The sequence below is a fragment of the Lemur catta genome, chromosome 2 (assembly GCF_020740605.2).
Source record: "Lemur catta isolate mLemCat1 chromosome 2, mLemCat1.pri, whole genome shotgun sequence".
NCBI lineage: Eukaryota > Metazoa > Chordata > Mammalia > Primates > Lemuridae > Lemur > Lemur catta.
Window position 1 is genome coordinate 46,425,227 of NC_059129.1, and position 23,766 is coordinate 46,448,992.

A 23,766-nucleotide genomic window follows, 5' to 3' on the forward strand; every position below is an offset into this window, starting at 1 on the left:
GAGAAAGGTGACGGGCCACGAGGCGGACCCCTGTGACGGGCCTGGGCGCCCAAGGCCTTGCTTCTCCAGGGTCTTGGCCCGCCTGCCATGTGCGCTCCTTCCCGCCACCTTTACCGTCTGAGCTGCCGCCCTAGGAAGGCACACATGGGCTGCAAGTTATGAGACCGTAGCAGCCTCAACCAATGCACGCTGGCACCCACACAGGCGTGCTTGTGCATCCCGGAAAACAAGGACATGTAACATAAAACTGCCCTGGAGTCAGCTGTGACTAGGCCACTGGGAAAAACCAGCTGTGCTCAAGCATTTCGGGGGCCTTCCCTCTGGGAGAGTGACCCACCCCACACCTGTGGGGAAAGTGTGACCAAAGCCAACAGACCCCCACCCGCACAGCCAGGACCCCTAGAGCAGGCAGAGAAACACTTGGGGGAACCCAGCTATACCTCAAAACATCTGTAAGTTTTGTCCGTTTACAGACCCCAGTGTTGGGCAGAAATGAGGTCTGCTGTAACCATATGGCTACCACACCAAATGACTCTTGCAAAATTTAAAGATATGCCACCCTCAAATGGAGCTGAGACGACAGGGGTTTGGGTGGAACACTTTCTGAAAGGCCTGTCTCCCTGGTGACAGGTCTGTGTGCGCTGGTTGTTGCCCTGTGAACTGGCACCCCAGCCTCATTGTCCAGGGTCTCCCCTCAAGACTGACCTACACCAAGCCCTGGCCCCGCTGTACCCAGGCTGGGCAGCCCTGAGGCCTGTCGCTTAAGCCCCTTCTCACACCCACAGGAAGGGCTGAGAAAGACCCTGCAGATAGATAGTTTTTTAAGCTCACAAAAATAAGAGACTCCCCACAAAACTCCAAATCACCACCAAGACATTTATTTGAGGGAGACAGGGTCGAATCTTACCATGAACTTTTAAATGGGGCAGGACTAGAAACACTGATTTGCCTAACCTCTGGGTGTTCACAGCTGCACAGGCAACCGGTCCTGCACATGACGTGTCACCATGAAACACGGAAGCATGAGATGAGGGGCACGTTCTGAGTAGTCACATGATCTCCCGTTCAGAAGGTGCTGTCTTCGTATCAGAAACGTAGTGTTGAGAAAAACCAAGGGGGAACCTAGCGTTAGCCTCCTCACACAGGCCTATGGCGAAGGGGGATCGTGTCCTATTTACAAAGCGGGAGAGCGGTGCTCCCAGCCGAGCTGCGGGATGGGAGCGGGGCTGCCTCAAGGGGTGGGGGGTGGGATCTGACCCATCAGCCTTTCCCCATCCAACCTGGGCCTTCACGAGCCATTCTCTCGCCCCTGCACAAGGCAGACTCCGCAAATCTGGGAGCAAGGGGATTCTGCCCCAGTTCCCCACCCTACCCCACCTTCCCCAGGTCTGACAGCTGACTCGATCCACCGGGCGCAGCCCCACCCCAGCCCAACCCCACATCTGGACAGATACACGGCAAATATGGGAACTGAAGCCCAGCTGTGCTGGAGCACATCCAGGTGTTGCTGGGTTGGTGTAGCCTTACAGGTGGCCCAAGAGATCAGGCCTCATCCACGGAGGCCAGGTTGACACGGCATGTTTTTTTTTTTAGATGGTTCAGGTTACTCCAGGGCAAAGCACGATCCTGATGACACTCGGCGGAAAAGCAAGCTGGAGCCTCGGAAGAGCTGGCCCTGGATTGGAAGGAACAGTAGGGCAGTGAAAGGGGAGGCCACGCTTCCTCAGCCCCTCAAGAGAAAGGCCAGTGTAAGGCAAAGAAGGGGTCAGAGGCTCAAAGACCAGGGTTGGGGGTGGAAGGCAAGGCCAGAGTCTGCTGTACTGAAGCAGGAGGGAGCAGTTCATTTCAGGCCTCGGGGTGTCCAGCGTCTGTGGGGCTACTCAGTAGGAAACCCCCAAAGAGGAGACTCATTGCTCTCTGGTTTCAGAGCCAAGTGGCCTGGGACTGTCCCAACACCCACAGGGAGGACGTGATGCACAGACTGACCAGGCTTGCTGGGAAGAACTGTGTCTGTCTCTTCCTCCCTGCTTCCCTCCCGCCCATCTCTTCTCAACCTTGAGGCCAGGCAGCACGCTGGCTCCTCCCCAGACCACTGCCTCATTTTACTATGAGGCAAGGCAAGGTTCTGCCCTGGGATCCCTGACCACTGGGCCCAAGAGCTCCAGCCAGCAAGAGGTGGCTTCGGCAGAACACGAGAACCCAAGGCTGGCACTGCTACCAGGGCCCCATGTGGCCCAGCTCCACTGGCAGGCTCTGCTGGGCCCGGGGACATCCTATAGGAGAGAGAGGTTGGCCTCCCACACCCAGCTCCCCTAACAACCCAGAATTCAGCAGAACTGGCCTGAGACCTCGCACTGTGGCCCATGTTACTTGAAGGCTAAGAAATTCTTGGGCTGTACCACCTACCACATGGGCCAGAGCTCCCTTATCCTTATCCTAAGAGTTTCTAAGACTCAAGAAGAAAAGGAGATCTTGTTGATGTATAATTTTTAAATAAATCCAGATTTAGCCACTTCAAATCCTTTCTGAAATAAGGTGAGAAAAAAATGTAATTATATATATATATATATATATATATATATATATATATCTTTTTTTTTTTTTTGAGACAGGATCTTGCTCTGCTGCCTGGGTTAGAGTGCAGTGGTGTCATCACAGCAACCTTAAATTCCTGGCCTCAAGCGATCCTCCTGCCTTGGCCTCCCAAAGTGGCAGGATTACAGGCATGAGCATGGCACCGGCCCTGAAATTTTAATTTAAATGCCTTATGCCAAGAGTCTATATTTTATCTATCCCACTCACAACATTAGATTCCATGAAACCCAATATCTTTTCACCCAGTGTAGAGTCCACAAAACCATTTCACCTGACAGATGTGGTGAACAACAGGAAAAGCCTCCTCCCACCAAAGCTTGCTTACCTGCATACTCAGGTACTTCCAGCAGTGAATCCAGGATTTGAACACTGGGGAGTAAGGGGGCAGCCCGGCCTGCAGCCTGCCCAGAAGGAGAGTGATACATGTTGGACCCGACAACGTGGGGAGAAAGGTCAGCCGGGGAAAGGAGCCCTCAAGGAGCAATGGCTTGAAGCTGCCACCCACCTACATCCCAAAACCACAGATTCACCCCAAAGGGGGTCAGCGACTCCCAGAGGAAGTCAGGGTACCTGGCGGGCCAAGCCCACACACAGACCAGGTGGGACGGGGCAGAGAGCTGGAAGGGCTCAGTGGGTCCCTCCAGCAGCCTTAGTGGGGTGCCCAGCAGATGGGGGCACACCTACCCACAGTTGTTCACAGCCATGAGATCGCCGACCAGCAGGAAGGGGTAGGTCAGCATGCTCACTGCAATCTGGAACCCAGAGAGACCTGAGTGTCAGGGACCCCACCGGGCCCAGGGAGCAGGGACACCCTGCACTGACCCCCGATTACCAGCCACCACCAGGGCTGGCCTCCCGGGCCCCACCTAGGTCCACAGAGCAACGGGAAGGACAGCGGGCTCCACTCACCCCCATCACGAACTTGGTGTAGCTCCGGATGGCCAGGGCCTGGCTGAACTGAGGGGACAGAAAGGAAGAGCAGTTTGCCTCAGGCACCGCAGACACGATTTCAGACCCGCAGCCCCCAGCTCACCCGCCACACCCTCCACGCTCGGCCCCTCTCCTCACACACACACCGCACACACGCCCTCCGTTTCAGAGCCACCAGCTGCTTCCACGGCCTCACAGTCGGAGCCGAGAGAAGACCCAGGAGGCAGAAGGGGGTCACTGACTGAAGGGAGGCCCGTGAAGGGGGCAGTCAGCGGCCTCAGCCACTGCTGGCCGGCGCAACCCCTAGCTGGGGCTGCCTGATCCCCGTCAGGGCTCGGCTGTAGTCAGGGCACGGACAGGGTGTCCCGCATGGAAGACACCCGCCCTGATCCCCCAGAGTCCTGGCCTACGGCTCATGGCGAGGGGAACTCGGGCTTACTGCTACCCCCACCTCGTTACGTTTTGCCCCCTTCGCACCCCAACTCTTGAAATTCTACTTTGCCTAGGAAACAGCCCCTAGTGGGGAAAGGTGACTACCGTCCCTCAGCTTCCTGTGGCGTGGCCATCCCGCCGGGTGGACGCCCTGGAGCCCAAGGCTGATGTGCTCAGCTGTCTGCTGGGTAGCCCCGGCAGGCCTGGCAGCCTCGCTCAGCCTGTGAGCCACACACAGAAAAGCACGGGAAAAATGCTTCCAGTGAGGCACCGGCCGCCGGTGCTGGTGCTGCCCACACGAGTACAGCCGCTCACCTAGACTGGAGACACCAGCCGGCGGCGCGCTCCCTGCCCCCCTCCCCGCCCCCGACGGCCCAGCTGTCCCAGCCTTGCTCTGCACGTGACCACAGCAGCTCACCCAGCCCAGGCCCCTGAGAAGGGACAGAGCTGCAGGTATGTACCACTGTGACTGCAAACGGGATGGCTCCCCATGGAGCCACTTTAATTGCTTACGTGGAAAAGCTAGTTAAGACTCACCTACCCAAGCCAAATGGCTGGTCTCCCTGGGGGCAGAGGTGCTCACCTGGAGCAGAGCATTCCTCACCACACAGACATGTGCCCAGACACACCCCTGCCCTGGAGTCGCCAGCCTGGGGCCTAGACACAGACACACGTGGACTGTGACCCCCACTCCTGGCCCGGGCCCCTCACTTATCCTCCCGGCTTAGCAGTCAGCGCTGCTAAAGTGTCTACCAGGAATCCCCAGCCCAGGGAACGCTGCTCCCTGACTCTCACCTTGGTTCAGGCAGAACCAGCCAACCTATCAGGTACCCAGACACCTTTCTTCAACAAGCACCTTGTAGAAGGACCAAGCCTTCCTGTGCCTGACCCGACCCACTGAGAGCTCTGTGCACACCAGGCTGTACAGACCACAGCTAACAAAACAGCAGGGTAGGCCGGGCGCGGTGGCTCCGCCTGTAATCCTGGCACTCTGGGAGGCCGAGGTGGGAGGATCACTCGAGGTCAGGAGTTCGAGACCAGCCTGAGCAAGAGCGGAGACCCTATCTCTACTAAGAAATAGAAAGAAATTAGTTGAAGAACTAAAAATATATATAGAAAAAACTAGCCAGGCATGGTGGCGCATGCCTGTAGTCTCAGCTACTTGGGAGGCTGAGGCAGGAGGATCGCTTCAGCCCAGGAGTTTGAGGTTGCTGTGAGCTAGGCTGACGCCACAGCACTCTAGCCTGGGCAACAGAGTGAGACTTGTCTCAAAAAAAAAAAAAAAAAAAGAAAAGAAAACGGCAGGGTGAGCCCGGATTGTACACTTCCTGGCCTACGTGAAAACACTCAAGGTGCTTCAAGGCGGGAAGCACTCTCATCCTGGCCAGGGAAAGACCTAGTTCCAGCCCTGTTGCCTCCAGCCGAGGGACTCTAGAGAGCCCATTTAGTCTCTGGGTCTCAATTTCTATATATAGGACATTACACCTGTCCTGTTCCTTACACAACTAGGGCGCCGTCAGGATCATAGGGCGCCGTCAGGATCAAAGGTCATAATGTTCACAAAAGGGTTTTGAAAAGCATAAGACGTGACGCAAAGGCCAAAGGATTGTCATTATTGGTTGGTCTATCTTCTGATTTCCTGAGCCCTAGTTGGGTCACTGCCTCAGAGTAGCCTCTCGGACAAGCTGGGGTCTGTTTCTAAAGCTGTCCAAGGACAAGCATTCCATAAATTCCTCCTAGGTCTGGGTACCAATCTCATCTCTTGAGGCCACTCTGCCCTCAGACAAAGCTGACTCCAGGGACAACCAGAGGTCCTCTCTTGCCCTCAGGCCCTGGTGCTCAGAATCCCAGAATCCTCCAATCTGCCCCAGACCCTGGGCATCAGCAGTACACGGAAAGAAGGACAAGTCCTTGTTCCAACCAACCTGGGAACCTGGATTCTGGTCGTTTCCCAGCCCCCCTGGGGTGTCACTCACGCTGTCATCCACCAGGTAGGCATTGATGAAGTGGGCCAGCAGGTTACAGCCCCACAAGAATACCACATCGCCCAGGAGGTGAGGGATTAAGCCGCTAAAAGACAAGGTGAGCAAATATGAGCAGGGGACGGAGGGGGGACCGCTCCTGGGGGCTCCACACCCAGGGAGCAGGCAGGGATGTTCCAAGCTCAAAATCTCAGCACATCCAGCGGCACAGCCTCAGGCGGGGGCCTGCAGAGGTTATGCACACTGGGGAAGTAGTGTTCCTTTTCCCATGGGGAGGTGCTATATGTTTGCCACGAATTAGTTAATGGTCTCGCAAGCAGTTTTCAAACCACAGAAGCCAGGCGTCAAGACACGAATATTGCCAAATCTGCGATGTTCAGTTACAGGTTATGAAAGAGTGCCTACACGTTGGTAATTTTCTCCTGGCCTCTTTACCTAACCAACTTTCACAAAATACATTGCTCAATGCATCTGTTCTCTTCACCCCTGGAATGTTCCACTGAAGACATTCTATGCAAGCGTTTGCAAGGAGGGCTAATTTTTAACAGCTCTTCTAAGCTGGTAAGGAAGGTTCCCTGAGACACAGTGCTGAGGACAAAAAGCCAAGTCCCATGTGCTACTTGTGTTTTTTCAAATGTGTTTGCTTATTTAGCTACACAGTACCTTGAGAGGCTCTCCAGGAGGAAAATGGCTGCCTCTTAGGAGGGGAAGCAGAATTATTATTCTTGAATTTTTAAAAATCTTATTATAAAATGTTTGAAAGGTTCAAAAGGGTGTATACAACACATCTATGAGGAATATTAATAAAATGAACCTCTGTGAATGCAATTTCCAATCCTGCTGCCTCCACCTGTGCTCAGACTGACCACTCACCACACCCTTTGGTGCTTTCTGAGCACTATAACACGTATGTGTATCACCTGGGCCAGGATCACGCAGGGAAAGAGAACCCAAAGGGTAAGCATCTGCTGTGTGGAAATCCTATTCACACACCAGAACAGAACTACACAGTGTGAAAAATGCCAAAAGCGGTGACATGTAGTGTTTCAAGATCTGATGTCCCAGGTACATGGGCAAATATTTATTCATATGTATTTACATATGTATACATGTATATATGCATATGTATGTATGTATGTAAATCAGAGTTTCTCAATCTTGGCCATGTCGACATTTGGGGCTGAATAATTCTTTGTTGTGTTCTTGTCTAGGATGTTTAGCAACATTCCTGGCCTCTACCCACTAGATGCCAGTTGTGACAACCACAAGATGTCTCCAGGCATTGCCAATCTTCCCTGGGGAACAAGATCAACTCCTGTCGAGAACCATATATACACATACACACACACACCTTCACATAGTAGTCTCCTGGTTTAACAAGGGCTCATAAATAAAAACATCTGGCAAACCAGAAAACTACAATATAAAGACTTGTTAATATGGGACTCAATATCTAGTATATTATGTACAAAACAGCACGTATGTCACTGTCCAGACCTTAAAAAGGCAAAACAAAAACCACACACAATTGACCAGGTGCAGTGGCTCACACCTGTATTCCTAGCACTTAGAGAAACTGAGGCAGGAGGATTGCTTGAGGCCAGGAGTTCAAGACCAGCCTGGGCAACACAGCAAGTCCTTGTTTCTACAAAAAAAAAAAAAAAAAAATTTAAAAACTTAGCCGGGTGTGGTGGCACACACCTATAGTCCCAGCTATTTGGGAGGGTGAGGCAGGAGGATCGCTTGAGCCCAGGAGTTGTAGTGAGCTACGATGACACCACTGCACTGCAACCTGGGTGACAGGGTGAGATCCTTTTAAAAAAAAAACCACCAAAAACCCACACTTATCAAGCCTGGCTTCTGGGTTCTTTCCCTCTGAGGTTTATTCTTTCTAAACCAGTCTCTTCAGCATGAGCTCTCTTTGTAGGTGAAGGAAGCTAGATGTGGGACAACAAAGAGTGCAGGGTCTGTGGCCCTCAGGAGACTGTGTGCCCAGCCAAAGGAGCAGCCCCTGGGCCCAGCCAGTGGCTGCTCTACAGAAACACCAGCCCCGCAGGGCCAGATTTTCTGACTTTTCAAGAGAAGCCAGAAATATGGATTTTTGTGTGAAATATCTTAAATGTTAAATGTTAACAGCTAATTTGTCAAAAATGCTATGTCAAACAGAATCCATTGGCTGGAATCGGCCTGTGAGCTGCCAGAACTCAACCTGCAGTCCAAGACACAGATTTTCGGTCATTTTCTAGCAGTGACGCCAAGGGCTGTGCAGTGCCCCAGCTCATGAAGACCAGCCCCATGCCCTGCCCCAGCGCCAGGGCGGAGGGATGGGGCCTGGTGGGGGCTGGTCAGTCCATCTCCAGTGTGCTGCATGAACCGTTCCATTTTTATGGGAGCCATGACCTGAAAAGGGCTGGGCAGCTTTGGTCGCGATGATCTGTAGCTCAGTCAGGCTACGGAGCTCTGTGGAGCTGACTGCAGCTACTCAGGTGAGGCAGAGCCCTGTGGCTGGTCTGAGGTCAGCAGCTGTGGCCTGAGAGGTTGAGGACACACTGGTTAGTGCAGCCATGCCCCGTGGCCTGTTATGGGGTGTATAAACTCACGTACACGAAGAATCCCAGCAGCCCCTCCTCTTTGAAAATCTTCCCAATGGAGCTCAGCACGCCACTGTGAAGAAGGCAAGACAGGGACACAAGGTCACCCAGTCACCAAGCAGAGCCGACCAGCCCTGGCCAGGATGGGGAGGACTGTTACCCAGAAGAAGCCAAGCAGAAAAGCACAGAGAGCTCCTGTCTGGGGTAAGGAGGAGTTTACACAGTTCACGGACTGGCGAAACGCAGCCACCCGCAGGGGCAGGAGACCTAGCAGTGTTCTGCTGCTCTTCTGTGGGATCTGGAATTTAGGAACAAACCTCCTAGCGTGGGCCGCCACTGCGGTGACAGTGTGCCCTAGGCTCCTGGCCTCTGCTTATCTCTGGTTAAACAACCTTCTGGCAGAAGAGCCTGTGTGGCCACCCAAGACCAAGAGCAGGCGGGGGCGGTGAGTAGAGAGAGTCACCTTCCCAGAGGGCACAGAAGGAACACGGGACCCTGCAGCACGGGGCCCCGGAACCAGCCTGGGAAAAGGTACCTGGCCCCAGGGAGCCTGGGGTCTAGTGCCCTGGCCACTGCACCTGTTAGATATCAGAGGACAGGCTTGGTGTCTAAGGTATGAAAGGCCAAGGAGGTGCAATCTCAACCTCTGTGACCAGTGGCTAGTAACCTCAGCTGGCCCGAATGGAGGCTATGCACAAAGACGGTGGACGCCAAAGCCCTGGCTAGCCCTGGTCCTGGGGCGCCCCTGCCCTGCAAGCCCCACGACCATTCTCAGAACAGTGGCTGGGCCGACTGGGTTTCTCAGCCAGACTATTCTCTCCTGGTCCCATCTCCAACCTCACACTTCAGACTGGGTGAATGCGCCAATTTCCCATTAGTGAACCCAAAATGCGGCACCAGCACCGTGGCAGCCAAACTTCCCGGGCGGAGGCCCCACAGCACAGCTGCAGAAAACAGCTGACCCCAGGAAATGAGAATCTTAGAGAGGAAGGATGACCCGGGTGTGTTCTCCTGCCACATGCCTCTAGGACCCGCCTCCCGTCCTACGCTGGGCCTCAGAGGGGCAGGGAAGGCGTAAGTGCCCTGGGAAGGGGCTGTGTCAAACATATGTCCCCAGCACCCACTCAGGGCCACGCACAGAAGATGTAGGTGAATGCCTGGTGTACAATTAGAGGGATAAACTGTAAGCCCACAGGGCGGACAGCTTGTGCTCAGAGGATGAAGGGATGAAAAGAGCTATGAGCCAGGCTCTAGGACAGCTGGAGAAATCATTAGGGCATAACCCTGGGGGTTCAGGCAGGGATCCTCAGGGAGTCCTAAGTGGCAGAATCAGCCCTGGTGCCAGAACTCATAATCCAAGCAGACTCCAATCCCACTCACGCTCTGCAATGCATCTAGGCCCAGCTAGGGCAGCCCCGGACGACAGACGGAAAAGAGGAAATGTCCCTGGACACAGACTACGGAAGCCACTACCACATTCCTCAGAAGCCAGGAGCAGGCTGGGCTCTCACAGAGAACTAGGGCAGAGAAGGTACCACCACTGAGCCCAGGCTGGCCTGCCTGGCAGACCCTGAACGGTAAGAGGGCCCCTGCTGCCAGTCCAGAAAGAATTACTCACCTGTACTTGGCCTCCCGTCCCACAAATTGGACCATGCATCGCATTGAGATAACTGGAGAAAAAAGAAAACACACACAGGTGACGTGGTGGCCAAAGCCCATAACACCTCAACTACAGGGTGCCCAGTGCAGAGTGGCCACTGAACAACGTGGCCTGCCACAGCACAGGAGAGGAAGAGGGCCTCTGGGATTCCCTGCCACACCCATGACCACAGCGTTCCATCTTCTCTAAGTCCCAGTTCCCTTTGGAAAAGACCCATGGCCAATCTCTCCTCAGTGGGGTTCCAGTGGAATACCCCCCACCCCACTGCCACCTCCCAGTCGTTCTGCCCCTGCCTATCAACAATCCACAAGGGGTGGCCCCACACCCCACCCACACTGGACTTGGGGCTTAAATGCAGTCTCCCATGGGGCGACTTACCATGCAGGGGATGCGCCAGCATGCGGGACACGCACTGCATCATCATCTCGTAGGACGTCTGGAAGAGAGCAGAGGGCGGAGATTCTGTCGGGCCTGTCCCTGGAATTGGCACTTGCAGGGAGTGACAAGTTCTCATGGGGGAAACAGAGATCCCACAGCCCTCACGTGGGGTCGCTCCAACAAGGATGGCTCCACTTGTTGCCCAGCCCTAATGCCCTCCACCCAGAAGCGCTGCCAGGTCCCAGGCTAGGCCCAGTGGCTGCTGAGAAGGCTTTCTGGGACTCCTGCAGTGCCCAGGTTGGGGCTCTTTCCAAGTGTCACCCCATCCATGCACGCACGAGGACCCAACTCTGTTACTGTTCAATGACCTGCCCAACTCAGGGATGAGAACTAATCGGACCGTTCCCACACCTCCCCCACTCCAGCCCTACATACCCACCTCCTTCACTACTTTCTTCAGAGAAGTCTTCATATCATCCTTGTTGGAAACCTGCTCAATCTCATCTGGAGGGAAAACCTGAAACAAAAAGCCAAAGCAAAGTACAGGTACGCCTCTTACTACAACTCTTAAGGGACACTGAAGGCAGGAACCAGCTCCTAATATTTTCCCTGCAGTATCCACTAGCTGGGCCTGCTTCAGGTAACCCCCAGGCCCAGAATTTGGTGGAAAAGAAAGCCACTGTCTGGTGTCATAGCTGTGGGAAAGAGGGAGGACTGTGGGGCGGGAGCCCTCCCATGGCGCCAGAGTGGAGTTCCACCACCCCAGGAAAGGGGAGGCAGGAACAGGGCACATGTGCGGCCTCTGGGGGTGGCCAGGAGCGTGGGGGAATATCAGGCAACTGCTCCTGGCTTTGTCTCGGGCTTACCTTCTTCATACTCCCCCGGGTCACAGTGGAGAGAGCGTTGGACATCAGCCGGGGGCTCAGGCCTCGGAACAGCCCTATCTTACCATCCACTTGCACAATGTACTTGGCTACAAGAAAACATAAGTGGCAGAGTCATGTCCAGCCCAGTGGCACCCACTCCTGGGTCACACACACACCCAGACCAGGTGCAGCTTGTCCTTCAAGTAACTGCCAACTACAGGCCTGGGAGGGAACACCATCCAGGACTTGGCAGCAGTCAGGCCCCAATCCCCAAATGTCTTCTAGCCCGTTTCTTTTTGTAAAACCTTCAAAACATATTTTTGACAAACAGGTTCATGGATTTTCTATTTTTTAGCTTTAAAAACTCTACTTGGAAAACTCAGCTTTGCTTATAAATGACCTTTTTCTTGGGGAAAAGAAAAAAAGGAAAGAGAGAGAGAGCGCGCGCACGCGCACGCTCAAGCGCCCACAGGCAATGAAGTCTGCAACCTGAGGGAGGATTCAAAGGAAAAGGAAGGGCTCCCAGAAGACACGCTCAAGAACGTCCCCTGAACACGCCCACAGCCAGGGCAGTCCCCACCCAGGACACCAGCTGGCACCTCCTGGCATTTATTAGTCAAAGGAAAAACAAGTCTGTGGAGAAGTAACTAAAAAAGAAGCACCAATGAACAATTCTATAGAAAAACCTTAAAACGGCCAGGGGAGCTAGACCCTACCAGTATGAGTCAGTGGTTTTCATTTGGGCCTAACTTTCTAAGGATGATATTTCATGGTTTTACATCAACTTTTTAAACACGTTCAAAAAGGCAGGGGGTATTTTTATGAACCTGTGTACCTGGAAGCTAGTAGAATATTCTCTCAGACAATATGCTCCCCTTTCAGCCTGTGCCTTTAGCTCTCCAGCACCTCACAGAGGCAGGAACACGCAAGTGTGCCTTCGGCTCCTCTGCAACATGTCTGCCCGCCCAGCAGTGCACTTCACAGCCAGCACCGGCGACGCGCCAAGCACCTGTTACCTGTCTATGTGGTTTCCTGAGACGGGGGTGGGCTGGGACGAGAGGAGGTGCAGGAGGGGTGGGGACGCAGGGTGACATGGCAAGGTGCCCTACTTCACAGACTGAACAGGCAGAAGAAGGTTTGTTTCGGGAGGGGAGATCCTGGTCAGGACCAGGGAGCTTGTCAGGATAAAGTCTCAGCCTGTGACCTTGAGTAAAACACTTCCCTTCTTTCTATCTGATTTGCCCACCAGTAGGCCCCTTACTTCTCCCTGCTATAGAGATGAACTGAACAAGCGAGGGCAGAGAAAGGTATGCTGAAATGCCTACAGACGCCTCTGCGGGCGGAAGGGCCCCAGGGCTGCCCAGGGGCTCCGTCATTCCAGGCCTTTCTGCAGTGCCCGGAGAACCTCTGGGGAGTCCTTTCCTGTACAGCAGAGAACGGCACGACAGCGGTGGTGCTTCCCCCATGACATGGGGAGATACTGACCAGACAGTACCAGACAGCCACACTCGAGAGCAGGGGTGGTATCCGGAAATGCCTGACAGACATCTGCTCACATCTGGCCTGAAAAATAGGGCTGGGGGCACCTCAGAACCCTGCTCATCTTCTCAAGAGGCAGTAAGATGGGGGCCAGGGCCTCTCTATCCTGAGTCCCTTTGGGAACAGCTGTGTGACAGGAACAGAGATGATCTGGGTTCTAACCCCACATCTCTGACACAGCACGCAGAGCCAGACACAGAGAAACCACGGTGACAGCGGCTGGCAGCCCTCCACCTGGCTGCCACAAAGCCAGTGTCATCTCTGGATACTGGCTCCACCGTACAACAGTGGGGGTGCCTTCCTACTTCTGTGATTTCCCCCTCCCATACACCGACAGCTTTAAAGTGACACATTCTCCCTGGCCCTAGACTCTGCACTCAACAACACAGGGACAAAACTGGAAGAGAAATCTGACATCTGTTTCTGCCAACAGTGTGTGAAGTGGAAAAAGGTAACGTAGAGGCCAAGCTCTAAGTTATTTAGCAGAAAGGTTTTCAGAGAACCTTCTACACTAACCAAACAGGTAAGAGCAGAGGTGCAGGAAACACGAGGAGACTAGCCTGGAATGGAACGCTGGCTACGATCATGGAGAAAAAGGGCACATTTAAAGAAAGCCTCCAGCCGGGCGTGCTGGGGCGCACCTGTAGTCCCAGCTACTCGGGAGGCTGAGGCGGGAGGATCGCTTGAGCCCAGGAGTTGGAGGCTGCAGTGAGCTACGATGATGCCACTGTACTCCGGCCTGGGCAACAGAGCAAGACCCTGTCTCTAAAAAACAAAAACAAATAAATAAATAAAAATAAAGAAGGCCTCCATCACGGTCCATCTGCTGAGGGTGGGGATGAGAAGAGGGACAGCAATGGTGGACATGAAGACATGAAAGGACCGTTGCCAGCCGGCACCTGTGGGCCAGGGATGAGCAGTAGAGGCAGCAAGGTGGGCTTGCTGGCAGACAGACGGGGTCTTGTGTGAGGGGCCTGGGCGTGAAGCAGCGGAGCAGACAAGGAGAGCAGTGGGGCCTGAGCGGGAAGGCGGCTGGCCAGGGGCACACAGAGGCGGAGCTGCAACCCCTGCGCACCGTGCCATGGCCAGTAGATGGAGGCACCAGAGCCAGTGGCACCATTGCCTGGGGAATGCAGGGGACATGGGACAAGGGGTGGGATGAAATAAAGAACACAGGAGGGCCCCACAGGCCTCCTGAAGCAGCAGCGGGAAAGCAGAACAGCTGGTAACAGCGCCAGATTGCTCAGCAGGCAAAAGGAAACCACCCCTCCCCCACTGCCAGGCACAACCTGGGGCAGCAGGGATGACAGGGACCAGTGTCCTGGACTGGCCCCTCTCTCAGGCACCTGTCTGTCCTCTCCTGCTGCCTGGGTTGGTGGCTGGCAGCTGCAGGCAGAGGAACTGGACCAAAGCTGAATTGTTCACCTGTTCCCGGCCTACACCCTGACACCTCCAGCCACACTCTTGAATCCCCTCCTCTCTGCCAGCCCCCGCTCTGGGTGCCACGCTGCATGGCAGGTTCCCTGGGGCCAGCCGGGCCTGCTCCTCACTGGGGGCCTCTTTTTTGTCAGTGTGGGCCTTCCTGCCTGGGAAGCACACTCACCGTAGGTGAAGAAGCTCGGCAGATAGAGGACCTTCCTCCCCAGCACATTGGTCCCAAGGGTGGGGGGCATCGGCTCATGACCCACCTTCAGATGAACAAAGACAAACGAAGATAAAATTCTACTGGTGATTCAGTTGCACTGCTCCTCCTCCTTCCCAGGCCTCTAACTCATCTCCCAGAAATTCTCAGTCTGTTCCTGTTAATGTTTTCCCCTTCAAAACACACCAGAGATCTCACCAGCGTCCATCACATCAGCGATGTGTAATCTCCCAATGAACGGAAATGTCTAGTCACAGATACTACCCCAACCACAGTCCAAGTCACACCCATTCCCCAACATTCTTACCTTCCAATCCCAGATATGTCTAGTGTAGACATCACCATTTCTATGTACTTCAAACTCCACTCTCATAAATCTCAGTTAATTCTCACCTCCAGGTTAAAAACTGTATTCTAATCTCAATTCCAAATGTGGCAATACCAAAACACATCACACCCAAATCTCAGTCCCAAACTTCAGACAGCTCAGCCCTACGTTCAACCATTCCGAAGTCCATCCCAAACTCAAATTCCTTACCAAGTCTCCCGCAGGCCGCTCCCCATTTATCCCTCCCAGGCCCAGGCTCAGCACACCAATAGCTCCAATCACAGTCGTTCCTCAAGCAAATCCTCAACTGTGTTCTAATCTCAATCATCCTATATCCCTGTGACAAGATGACCCCCCTGATTTCTGCAACACCATTATAGTTCTTGCTGTCCAGATGCTCGTTATAACTAAGGTATTTGTTAAACCCATGAGTGGGAAAAGACCAAGCCATCCCTATCGATGTGAGGAGGTGGGGTCTCTGCTGAGGGGTGGGACCATTTGTTCCGCTGCCAAGCTGCCAATTAACCCGGGCAGGAGGCAGAGAGTCCTAGGAGACCAGCACCTAGGTGGGGAGGGAGAAGGCCCCACCGTCCCTTGGCAGGGGACCAGGACCCCAGCCCTATGTCCTCTAAGCAGGCCAGCGGGGTTCAGGGACCAGAAAAGTAGCTCCTTTGGATGTGGAAAAGGAAGGGGCCTGCAGCCGTAGGAGGGAGTAGAAATGGCAGGTTAGCATGCTCTACTTATAAACTGGATTAGTATGCTTCTAGTGCTTTTTTTGTGTTTTGTGGATATGATTCTGAGAGGCATAGCAGATTATTAATTGTAAATTTAAAAACTCCTCTATGATGAGGGGATTTTTTAAAAAAAGTTCTGGCCAAGGGGAGCCAAGGGAGGAAAGGGGTGAGTCGGCTGACCCAGGCAGTCAGCCCTCTGCTTCTAGACCTTTTCCCTTCTGGGTTAAAAACTTGAAGGCTCTGAGTGAAGTTTTCTTTTGATTTTGTTCTCTTAAATACAGGTAATATTCCCTTTCTACCTTCCACTCCAAGTCTCAGCTACTGCTCTTTTGCTGCCATAGTCACTATAATTTGGGAATCCTACTGATTCCCCCTTAAATCTCTGCCCTTTCACCCCACATCCCCATGGCTCCCAAATCTGTTGAATCTGTTTTCTTAAGCTCTACTCAGGTTATCAAAGGCACACTGGCCATAACTCAGCCCAATTCCTCTCACTTAAGTTTTAATTATTTGTTCCCAAGTCATGCTCACCCAATTTCATCCTCCAGTCTGTTAACCCAGACCTAACCACAGCTAACACCATGGCCTTCTATCAGATACTGGCAGGGCCAGTCCATCATCTTCAAGTCTCCAACTCCCAAACCTGACACCCACACTGCCCAATCTAAGGCACTGCATTCCTACTCACTTAATACAGACAACCACCAAATCTGTCACTGTACTCCCGCCCCACCCCCTCACAGTAATCTGCCTTTTTCTAAGATGTTTCTGATTCTCAGACTATACCCATTTAAGATCTCATCCTAAATTATGTTACATTCAGCACCAGCTGGGTTCAAATCTGATAGGCCACCTCTGTCACCCCAACTGGGCTCATCCATCCTCACCCAACCATCTACCCTTTGGTCTTCCTCATTGTCCGATTTCCTTTCCAAACCACCCTTATTTCAATTTTCTTTTCAAACCTATAAACCAAATCCACCATCTTCCAAATGATGAAGCCACTTCCCCATTTCCCTCACGCTGAGCCCACCCCTTCCTTGCTCCAGGATCCTCCATTCCACAAACCCTTCCACCTGCCACCCCCAAATCCCAGCCCTCACCCAGTCTCACTCCATCAGCTCCAGGACCCTCCACGTCTCAGGTACCACCAGTTCCAAAGCATCAATTTCTGTCCCAAACCTTCAAGCTCTATTGCTGTAAACACAACCCTAATCTTGTAAGAAAAGCAGCCGTCACTCTCAAATCACAACCAAAGGCCAGTCTTGGTCTCCACCTTCTCCCATCAGCCATTGTCCAGTCTCAGTAGCAATCAGGGTCTAGTCAAGAACCCTGACGTCTCTGACTGAATCTGCTCATTCCTTGTCATATTCCTGGTCAAACCTAAAAACCCATTAGCCCCATTCCTCAGAGCCCAGATTTCAACTGTATTTCTTATTCTTTTAGTCCATTTATAAGGACGGTAAAATCTGACACTCACTTGCCTCATCTCAAATCTAGAAATTGTGGATAAGTCTCCAACTCAGTCTTTACCTCCACTCCCCACTCTTCTAAATTGGAAACCTCTAGCCTACACTTAAGGTATCAGTTCAGGCCTTAAGGCCCCCATCCAAAGCGTTCCCTTCTCAGTCACACCCACTTAGTTCTGCCAAATGCACACCTCCACGCACACACCCCTTCCAGCCCAATCTCTCTCTCTCAAGCAGCACACTTCATCTGTACAGCATTGCTGGCCACCACCCAACATCCCAAGTGCCTATGCGTCCCTCCATTCCACAGACATCCCCACGTCCGTCTCAATTTCTGCTAGCCCCTACCTATCCTGCCACCTTATGTCTCCCCCGCCCCCTTCTGCCTAATTCCAATACTCCCACGCCCCTTCTCATCCCTCTCCTCACACAAGCACTGTGATTCCTGTCCCTACCTCCCGACCCCAACTAAGACTTCCATTTCTCCTCCAAATGCGTCATCCTCTTCCCCCTAAAACCCTCCCCCTCACTCCCCTCTCCAGACACATTACTGCCGCTCCCCTCCCCCAATGCGTGGCCCTATCCGTTCCCCTCTCGGCAAATGCGTCACCCCGTCCCCTCCTCCCACCAAATCTGTCGTCGCCATCAAATCCAGAGCCCCCATCGCCGGTAAACCGATAGCCCTTCTCTGCTAAATGTTTTGCTTTAGCACTCTCCCACCAAATTCCGTCACCATTAAATCCAATACCTCCATCCTCTCCGCCCCCAAGTCTGATGACCTTCCTTCCCTCTTAAATTTTTGTCTCCGGCGCCTATCTTTTGTCCCCCCAAAGACGTTTTAAATCCATCTATGCTAGATTCAGAGCACCTGTTCCCCTCTACCCCAAATATGTGTTCCTCACCTTCTAAACACTTGACCTTGGCCCCCCACCCATTCACCAAAACTTCTCGCCCCTCCCCCAATTCTGTTGCTTCTTCCCTCACCCCAAATCGGCTGCCCGGCCCTATCCCAAGTCCATCGCCCCCATTCCTTTTTCTCCCAAACCCACCTCCCCAGCCTATCACCCCCTCAAACTCCCCAAATCGCGAGTTCCTTCCACCTTCTCCCAAATCTGTTGCTCCAACCCCTTCGTCCCCCTCCAGCCCCCGAAACCCGCTGTCCCCGCCCCTCTCCCCAAATCCGTCGCCATTGACTCCTCTGCCCCAATCCTCCTCCAGATCCTAGTCTGTCACCTTCATAGCAGCCTCCCATCTCCTTACGGCGCCCCTAGTCCCCCACCTGGATGAGCAGCTTCACGTAGAGCAGCGGGTGGCTGAGCGCCGTCACACCCGCGCCCAGGGCCACGAAAAGAGCCTCCGTGGTCGGGGCGTTGTCCCCGGAGCCCAAGCCCCCGTTCGCGCTGTCCATCCTGCGGGCCGAGGGCTGCGCCGCGGGCCGAGGGTGGCGCGGGTGCGCGCGGTGCGCGGGCGGCGGATCGCGAGCCCGGGCCTCGACTCCCGCTGCCGCTCCGCCGCGAGCTCCGGCGCCAGCTCCGGCTCCCGCCATCCCCGCGGCCCCGCCGCGAGCCCAAGGAGCCACTTCCGGGTCCGAGGCCCCCATGGCGCCGGGCGGCGAGGTCACTCCCCGTCACGTGACGGGGAAGCCACGCCCCTAGGGCGTCAGGGGCGGGGCCGGAGCGCGCCACTTGAGAGCGCGGGGGAGCCGGGGAGAGGGGTGCCGCGGGCGGTGAGCGCCGGGTGTGGCTGGCGCGGGGGGCCCGGGTCTGACGGGACGCCGGGCTGCGGACCTGGGGCCGGTGGTCGCGGGTGGCCCGGGCCGGGGGATCACGAGCTGTGGAGGCCGCCGCAGTCCCAGGCGCTCCCCCGGGAGTTCCAGAGGGCGGCGGGGGTGGGGTTCGGCGGCGCCGGCAACCTACTGTCCCCGATATGGTCTGTGGCGCTCCCAAGCCCCGTCCCTGGCTTCGGGAGTTTTCTCCGCAGTTCTGGGCCCGCCCCTTTGCGGCCCGGAGCCCAGTCACCGAGGCCTGCGAGGAGCTCTGCGCGAGCTGGGCCTCCAGCGGTGTCCGGTGCCAAGAATGCCCTCCCCCCGGACGTCCCCTCGGCGACGGTGCCCCCGCGCCGCTGAGCCTTTGCGCTCCTCTCTTAGAGCCCGTGCTTGTAAAATTTGTTTTGCGGTAAGGAAATTGAGTATCTCCCTCGCTAGATCGTGAAGTTTTTCATAAGTCCTTCGACAGGAGCACACGCAGGCACTGCGCTAGGCCCCTATGTTTAATCCTCAGTTAATGAAAGTGAGTAATAATAACTAGCCCTTAAATTGCAGTTACTATTTCGTTTACACGCGTTAGCTCAAGTATAATCCTCACAACAACCCTCTGAGCTACAGCAAGGGCCCTATTCGTGTTTGTAAAGTGCCCTACCCCTGCAAACACCTACAGCAGTGCCCTGCTTGTGTGGGAGTTCTCAATAAAAGTTTTTGTTTGAACGGATCCTAGAGTCTGCAGGGAGGGACACAGCAGTGAGGAAACCTGGTCCCTTTGGCTGTACTTACCCTGTTGCCAGGTCATTGTGAGCAATGTTTTTAGACATCTGCCTTCTGATCACTTTTACTATTAGTTCAGGTTTCCCCCAGTGTCCTTGCTGAATCCCCTCCTGCCTTACCCCCTAAATAACTACCTCCCCGCTTCCCCACTACCGTCAACAAACACCCTATACACTTTCCACGTTCAAAACATACCAGTCTCCCTTCCTCCTTCCCTCACTTTAGCCTCCCTAATCCTGGCTTGTCCAGGTGGAATCACTTGCAAAATCTTCTAGCCCTTTCAGCTTGCTCTGTTTTCTCCATGAAACACAAATTTAATCAAACCTCCCACCCTCCCCCAGGATCGTTTTAAATGACTTCCTTTTGATTTAGTTCCTGATTTAGTTTTCTCAGTCAAGTTCACAGTGCCATTCTAACTCTTCACCCAGAAGAGGTCAAGGGTTTCTAGCTTGGGGGGGGCGGCTGGGGAGGGGGATGGTTTACTTCACCTTCCTTCTGAAACTTCCTCACATAAATCTTTTCCTTCTCTAGGCTTTTCCTCCCCATTTTTCTCCCGCTGTCTGTTTTTCCTTCTGAACTTGACTGTTCACCTTTAAGCCTTGTACTCTGTCTTACATGGTCACCTGACGTTTTGTGTATGCTATATTTGGCCCTTTCAAACTGTGGTTCCATGTAAGGCAGCTACATTGTATTGGTTTGTATTATTTTCTATCTTCCCCAGCACCAAATAGAGGGACATACATGCTGTAATGTTCAGTAAATTGTTTCTAAGTGATTGAACAATTTTCCTAAGCAAAGAAATTAAAGGAAAAATAGATCACTTAAAGGAGTTAGACCCCTGGGGTACCAAGCAGAAGCAAATGTAAAACTGCAGTTGCTCTGCGGTTGCTCATTTCTCTAGAAACAGCCTACCCACTGAAGGAAACATGAGAATTGGAGTCAAAGGTGGCTAGCTCTGAATCCTGGCCCTGAAAACCTCTGAGCCTCTATTCGTGCAGATACACAATAAGACCTAAGGTTAAAGGATGTGACAAAGTGGCAGAGCCACCACTCAATACATGCTGCCTAAAAGGTGAAAAGTTGCCAAAACGTCCAGGGGAGAGATTCATCTTTGAGAATTTCCTCCATGGATTGCTTTGAATATTTTCCCTACCTCCCATCACTCCCTTCTTTGTGGATAGTTCTTCATTTGTACAACCCAACTCGTTTCTGCACAAGGCAGGTTGTTTAACTTGTAGGCATGGAACCACTTCTGTCCAAACAGTAATAGGGGCTTCTTACTAGCTGGTGACAGCCCCAGCAGGTTCTACCCCAGGGGATATTCTGAGTTAAGGGAGCAGGGGACTATGCTGAGGTAGAGCCACTCAATTCAGAAAACACCTCTTATCCGTGTTGTACTAAAAGAAAGTACATTATAACTGTGATCATCTCAGCAGTTCTGGTATATCATGCAGGTCACCAGAAGTGTAGTGGCATGAGAATTGCTAAGCCTTGTGGGGGAAACATGGAAAACAGCTTTGGAACTAAGAGGCCCCAGGCTTTGGGATGAAACTTTTGAGAGAAAATAGGGGAAGTGGGGGCCTTTAAACTCTGGGGAGACTAGGTATGTCACAGTGAGTCCAATACTGCCCCCAAAACAAAAAGGATCAAATGCCTAGTTTGTGCTCTGCTTCATCATTCTCTTGGTGGAGAAAGGCAAGTCCACCTAAATCCCTTGTGACCCACTGTCTGTCCCAAGAGGTGGGAAGAAGTTTTCTTCTCCAGCATCAATCAGTAAACATCAAATTTTAATGGGCCCTTGCCTAGAGTTGGGGTGAGTTTCAGGATTAAGATTATATCAGGACTGTTCATTCCAAGGGAGACTACTCAGGGATAAAAATGAATGAACTATTGGTATGGGCAAGGACATGGATGAGTCTCAAAAACATTATTCTGAGTGAAATAATCCAGACACAAAAGAGCACCTGCTGTGTGATTCCATTTATGTGAAGGTCTAAAACAGGCAAAATTAATCATCAGGATAGAAATCAGAGCAGTGGTTGCCTATGGTGGAGGATTGTCTGGAGAGGGGTGTGAGGAACATTCTGGAGGGACGGAAACGCTCCTCATCTGGATTGGGGTGGTAGTTACATGATGTATGTCATAGTAAAAGCTCATCAAACAGTACTCTTAAAATCTGGGCATCTTATTGTATGAACATTATTCTTTAATTAAGGGAAATATTTCAACCCTGAGTCCTCTTAGTGGGTACCTAGGGGTATTACAGAGAAGGAGCTGTCAAAATGTCCACACATTCATGTGAATTCTTATGTAACTAGAAAAATGAAACTACTCTCTTCTCCCCTGCATCCCTACCACTCCTTGGCAGTCTGAATCCTTACAGCAGTGGTGTGCTGCTAAGCCTTTAACAACGGGCTCTCTAGGGGAAAAAAGTTCTGGTTTATACACTTGTAGATTCATGTGGTGTAAATATTCTTGCTGTGGCTGATTTCAGGCTGCTAATGTGATGTCACAGAACGTGGAGCTGGGAAGAGATGGGCGCAATTGATTTTCACAGGCCAGTGTGAGCCAACTCCAGCACATCACTGTGATGCCTTTATTTCAAAGACAGAGCTGAGGAAGCAGCCCTTAAACAGTGTATGGATCCGGAGCGAATAGCCTTTTCCTATTAGTTTGAATGTTAAGGATGACGGGAAGGAACTGACACTGCTCTAAAGTGATAATATGGAATACTGACCCCACTACGAGTGGGGTTGGCCTGGTAAGATATGGCAATTTGGGAACTGTAAAACTGAGCTTAGCAACCTATTGGCATCATCAGGATTTTTAAGTGAAAATATAGGTTATTTCATTTAAAATTCATTATTCCTAATTTCTCTTGGGAAGAACAAAGAAGAAAATCTGGCACCACAGGGCCTGCATCGTCTCCTGGCAACAACAGGTCACAACAGGGTCAAAGCTGCTCTAATAAGAAGGGCGTGGAATCCCCACCCGTAATATCCATGTCGTAGCAAGACACCTGCTGCAACCAGTTATATTACCTGTGTGGTTCTAATCAGCATTTGAGTTTGTGTAAGTCTTGGTTTAGGCTGTGCCAACTCTGAGAACCAGTTTGTGTGTGTGTGTGTGTGTGTGTGAACAGTTAACTTCTGGGTGAGCTGAAGAATATCCTCCCACACGCATAATTCCCCCAGAGGGAGGAACCAGATTTGGCATCTTGGGATACTCATGCTCACTCTGGGTGCTCAGTGGGACTTGGGACACCAAGGGCCATCACCACCCAGGGCACTGTCTGGACCTCTGATTCCTAAAATCCGGGCTGAACATTAGAATCACCACGGAGGGTTTTAAAAAAGCTCAGCCCTCAGCCTGGAGGATTGACTAAGAATCTCTGAGGATGGGGTCTTGAATTAGAATGTTTTAGCAAAGCTCTCTAGATGATTCCAATGTGTAGGAGGGTTGGGAACCACTATTCCTGATGGAAAACCATGGAACGCTCAGAGGTAAGGGTGGAGTGGCCAGGAGGCTAGCTTACATCCTTGTGGAGGGGGTGGGTGTCTCCTGGTTGGGGGAGTTACAGAAGCACAAAGAGAGACGAAGGAGACTAAAAAGACTGAAGAGACTAAGCCTTTTTTTTTTTTTTTTTTAGGAAGGCACCATTTCAGGTGCATTTTTCTTGGGCTAAGGAAGAGTCATATCAAGTTTTAAGTTCTTTTCCCTCTCTGGGTTGTAATTCCTGCTTCTAATAAGGGCACGGGGTAAGAAGGGGAGTGTGGCTTGCCATGCCCTAGCCCCTGCTGGGTACCAGGTGGAAGCTGTGTCTTGTCCGGGAGACTTGGGCCTGGAGTTCCAGTAGGAGCCGGAGGCAGAATGAGCCCTGGCCCACAGTGGGTGTCAGGGAGCTTCTGCCCTGTGAGAGCTCTGGAGGGACAGAAAGTAAAATGTCCTCTTGATTCCTTCAGCCAGTATTTACTGAGTACTGATCGTGTGCCAAGAACTTGTGTAGATGCTGGGGACAGAGCAGTGAGCAAAACAGAAATGCCTGCCCTCGCAGAGCTGACGTTCTAGTGGAGAGACAGAC

General features: G+C 52.8%; 1 protein-coding gene across 2 annotated transcripts; it reads right to left on the reverse strand.

Moving 5' to 3' along the window:
* Positions 1 to 856: 856 nt before the first annotated feature.
* Positions 857 to 19,124, reverse strand: MTCH1 (mitochondrial carrier 1). 2 transcript variants are annotated; one of them, XM_045541864.1, is made up of 12 exons: positions 18,426 to 19,124; positions 14,577 to 14,661; positions 11,435 to 11,541; positions 11,008 to 11,085; positions 10,569 to 10,626; positions 10,149 to 10,200; positions 8,544 to 8,603; positions 5,934 to 6,027; positions 3,505 to 3,552; positions 3,280 to 3,347; positions 2,921 to 2,996; positions 857 to 1,675 (listed from the first exon to the last, which is right to left on the reverse strand). In XM_045541864.1, exons 1-12 carry the CDS (start codon positions 18,744 to 18,746, stop codon positions 1,604 to 1,606), a joined length of 1,119 nt encoding a protein of 372 aa, XP_045397820.1. In that variant the 5' UTR covers positions 18,747 to 19,124; the 3' UTR covers positions 857 to 1,603. The 2 variants fall into 2 exon arrangements, with proteins under 2 accessions (XP_045397820.1, XP_045397819.1); XM_045541863.1 differs by having other exon boundaries at positions 5,883 to 6,027; positions 18,426 to 18,777.
* Positions 19,125 to 23,766: the final 4,642 nt, after the last annotated feature.

Coding starts and splice junctions, on each gene's coding strand:
- MTCH1 (XM_045541863.1), bottom strand. CDS start 18,746: ATGGGGGCCTCGGACCCGGAAGTGGCTCCTTGGGCTCGCGGCGGGGCC. Junction 11,086..11,434: donor CCCGGGGGAGTATGAAGAAG/GTAAGCCCGAGA, acceptor TTTTTGTTTCAG/GTTTTCCCTCCAGATGAGAT. Junction 3,348..3,504: donor ACACCAAGTTCGTGATGGGG/GTGAGTGGAGCC, acceptor TCTGGGTTCCAG/ATTGCAGTGAGCATGCTGAC.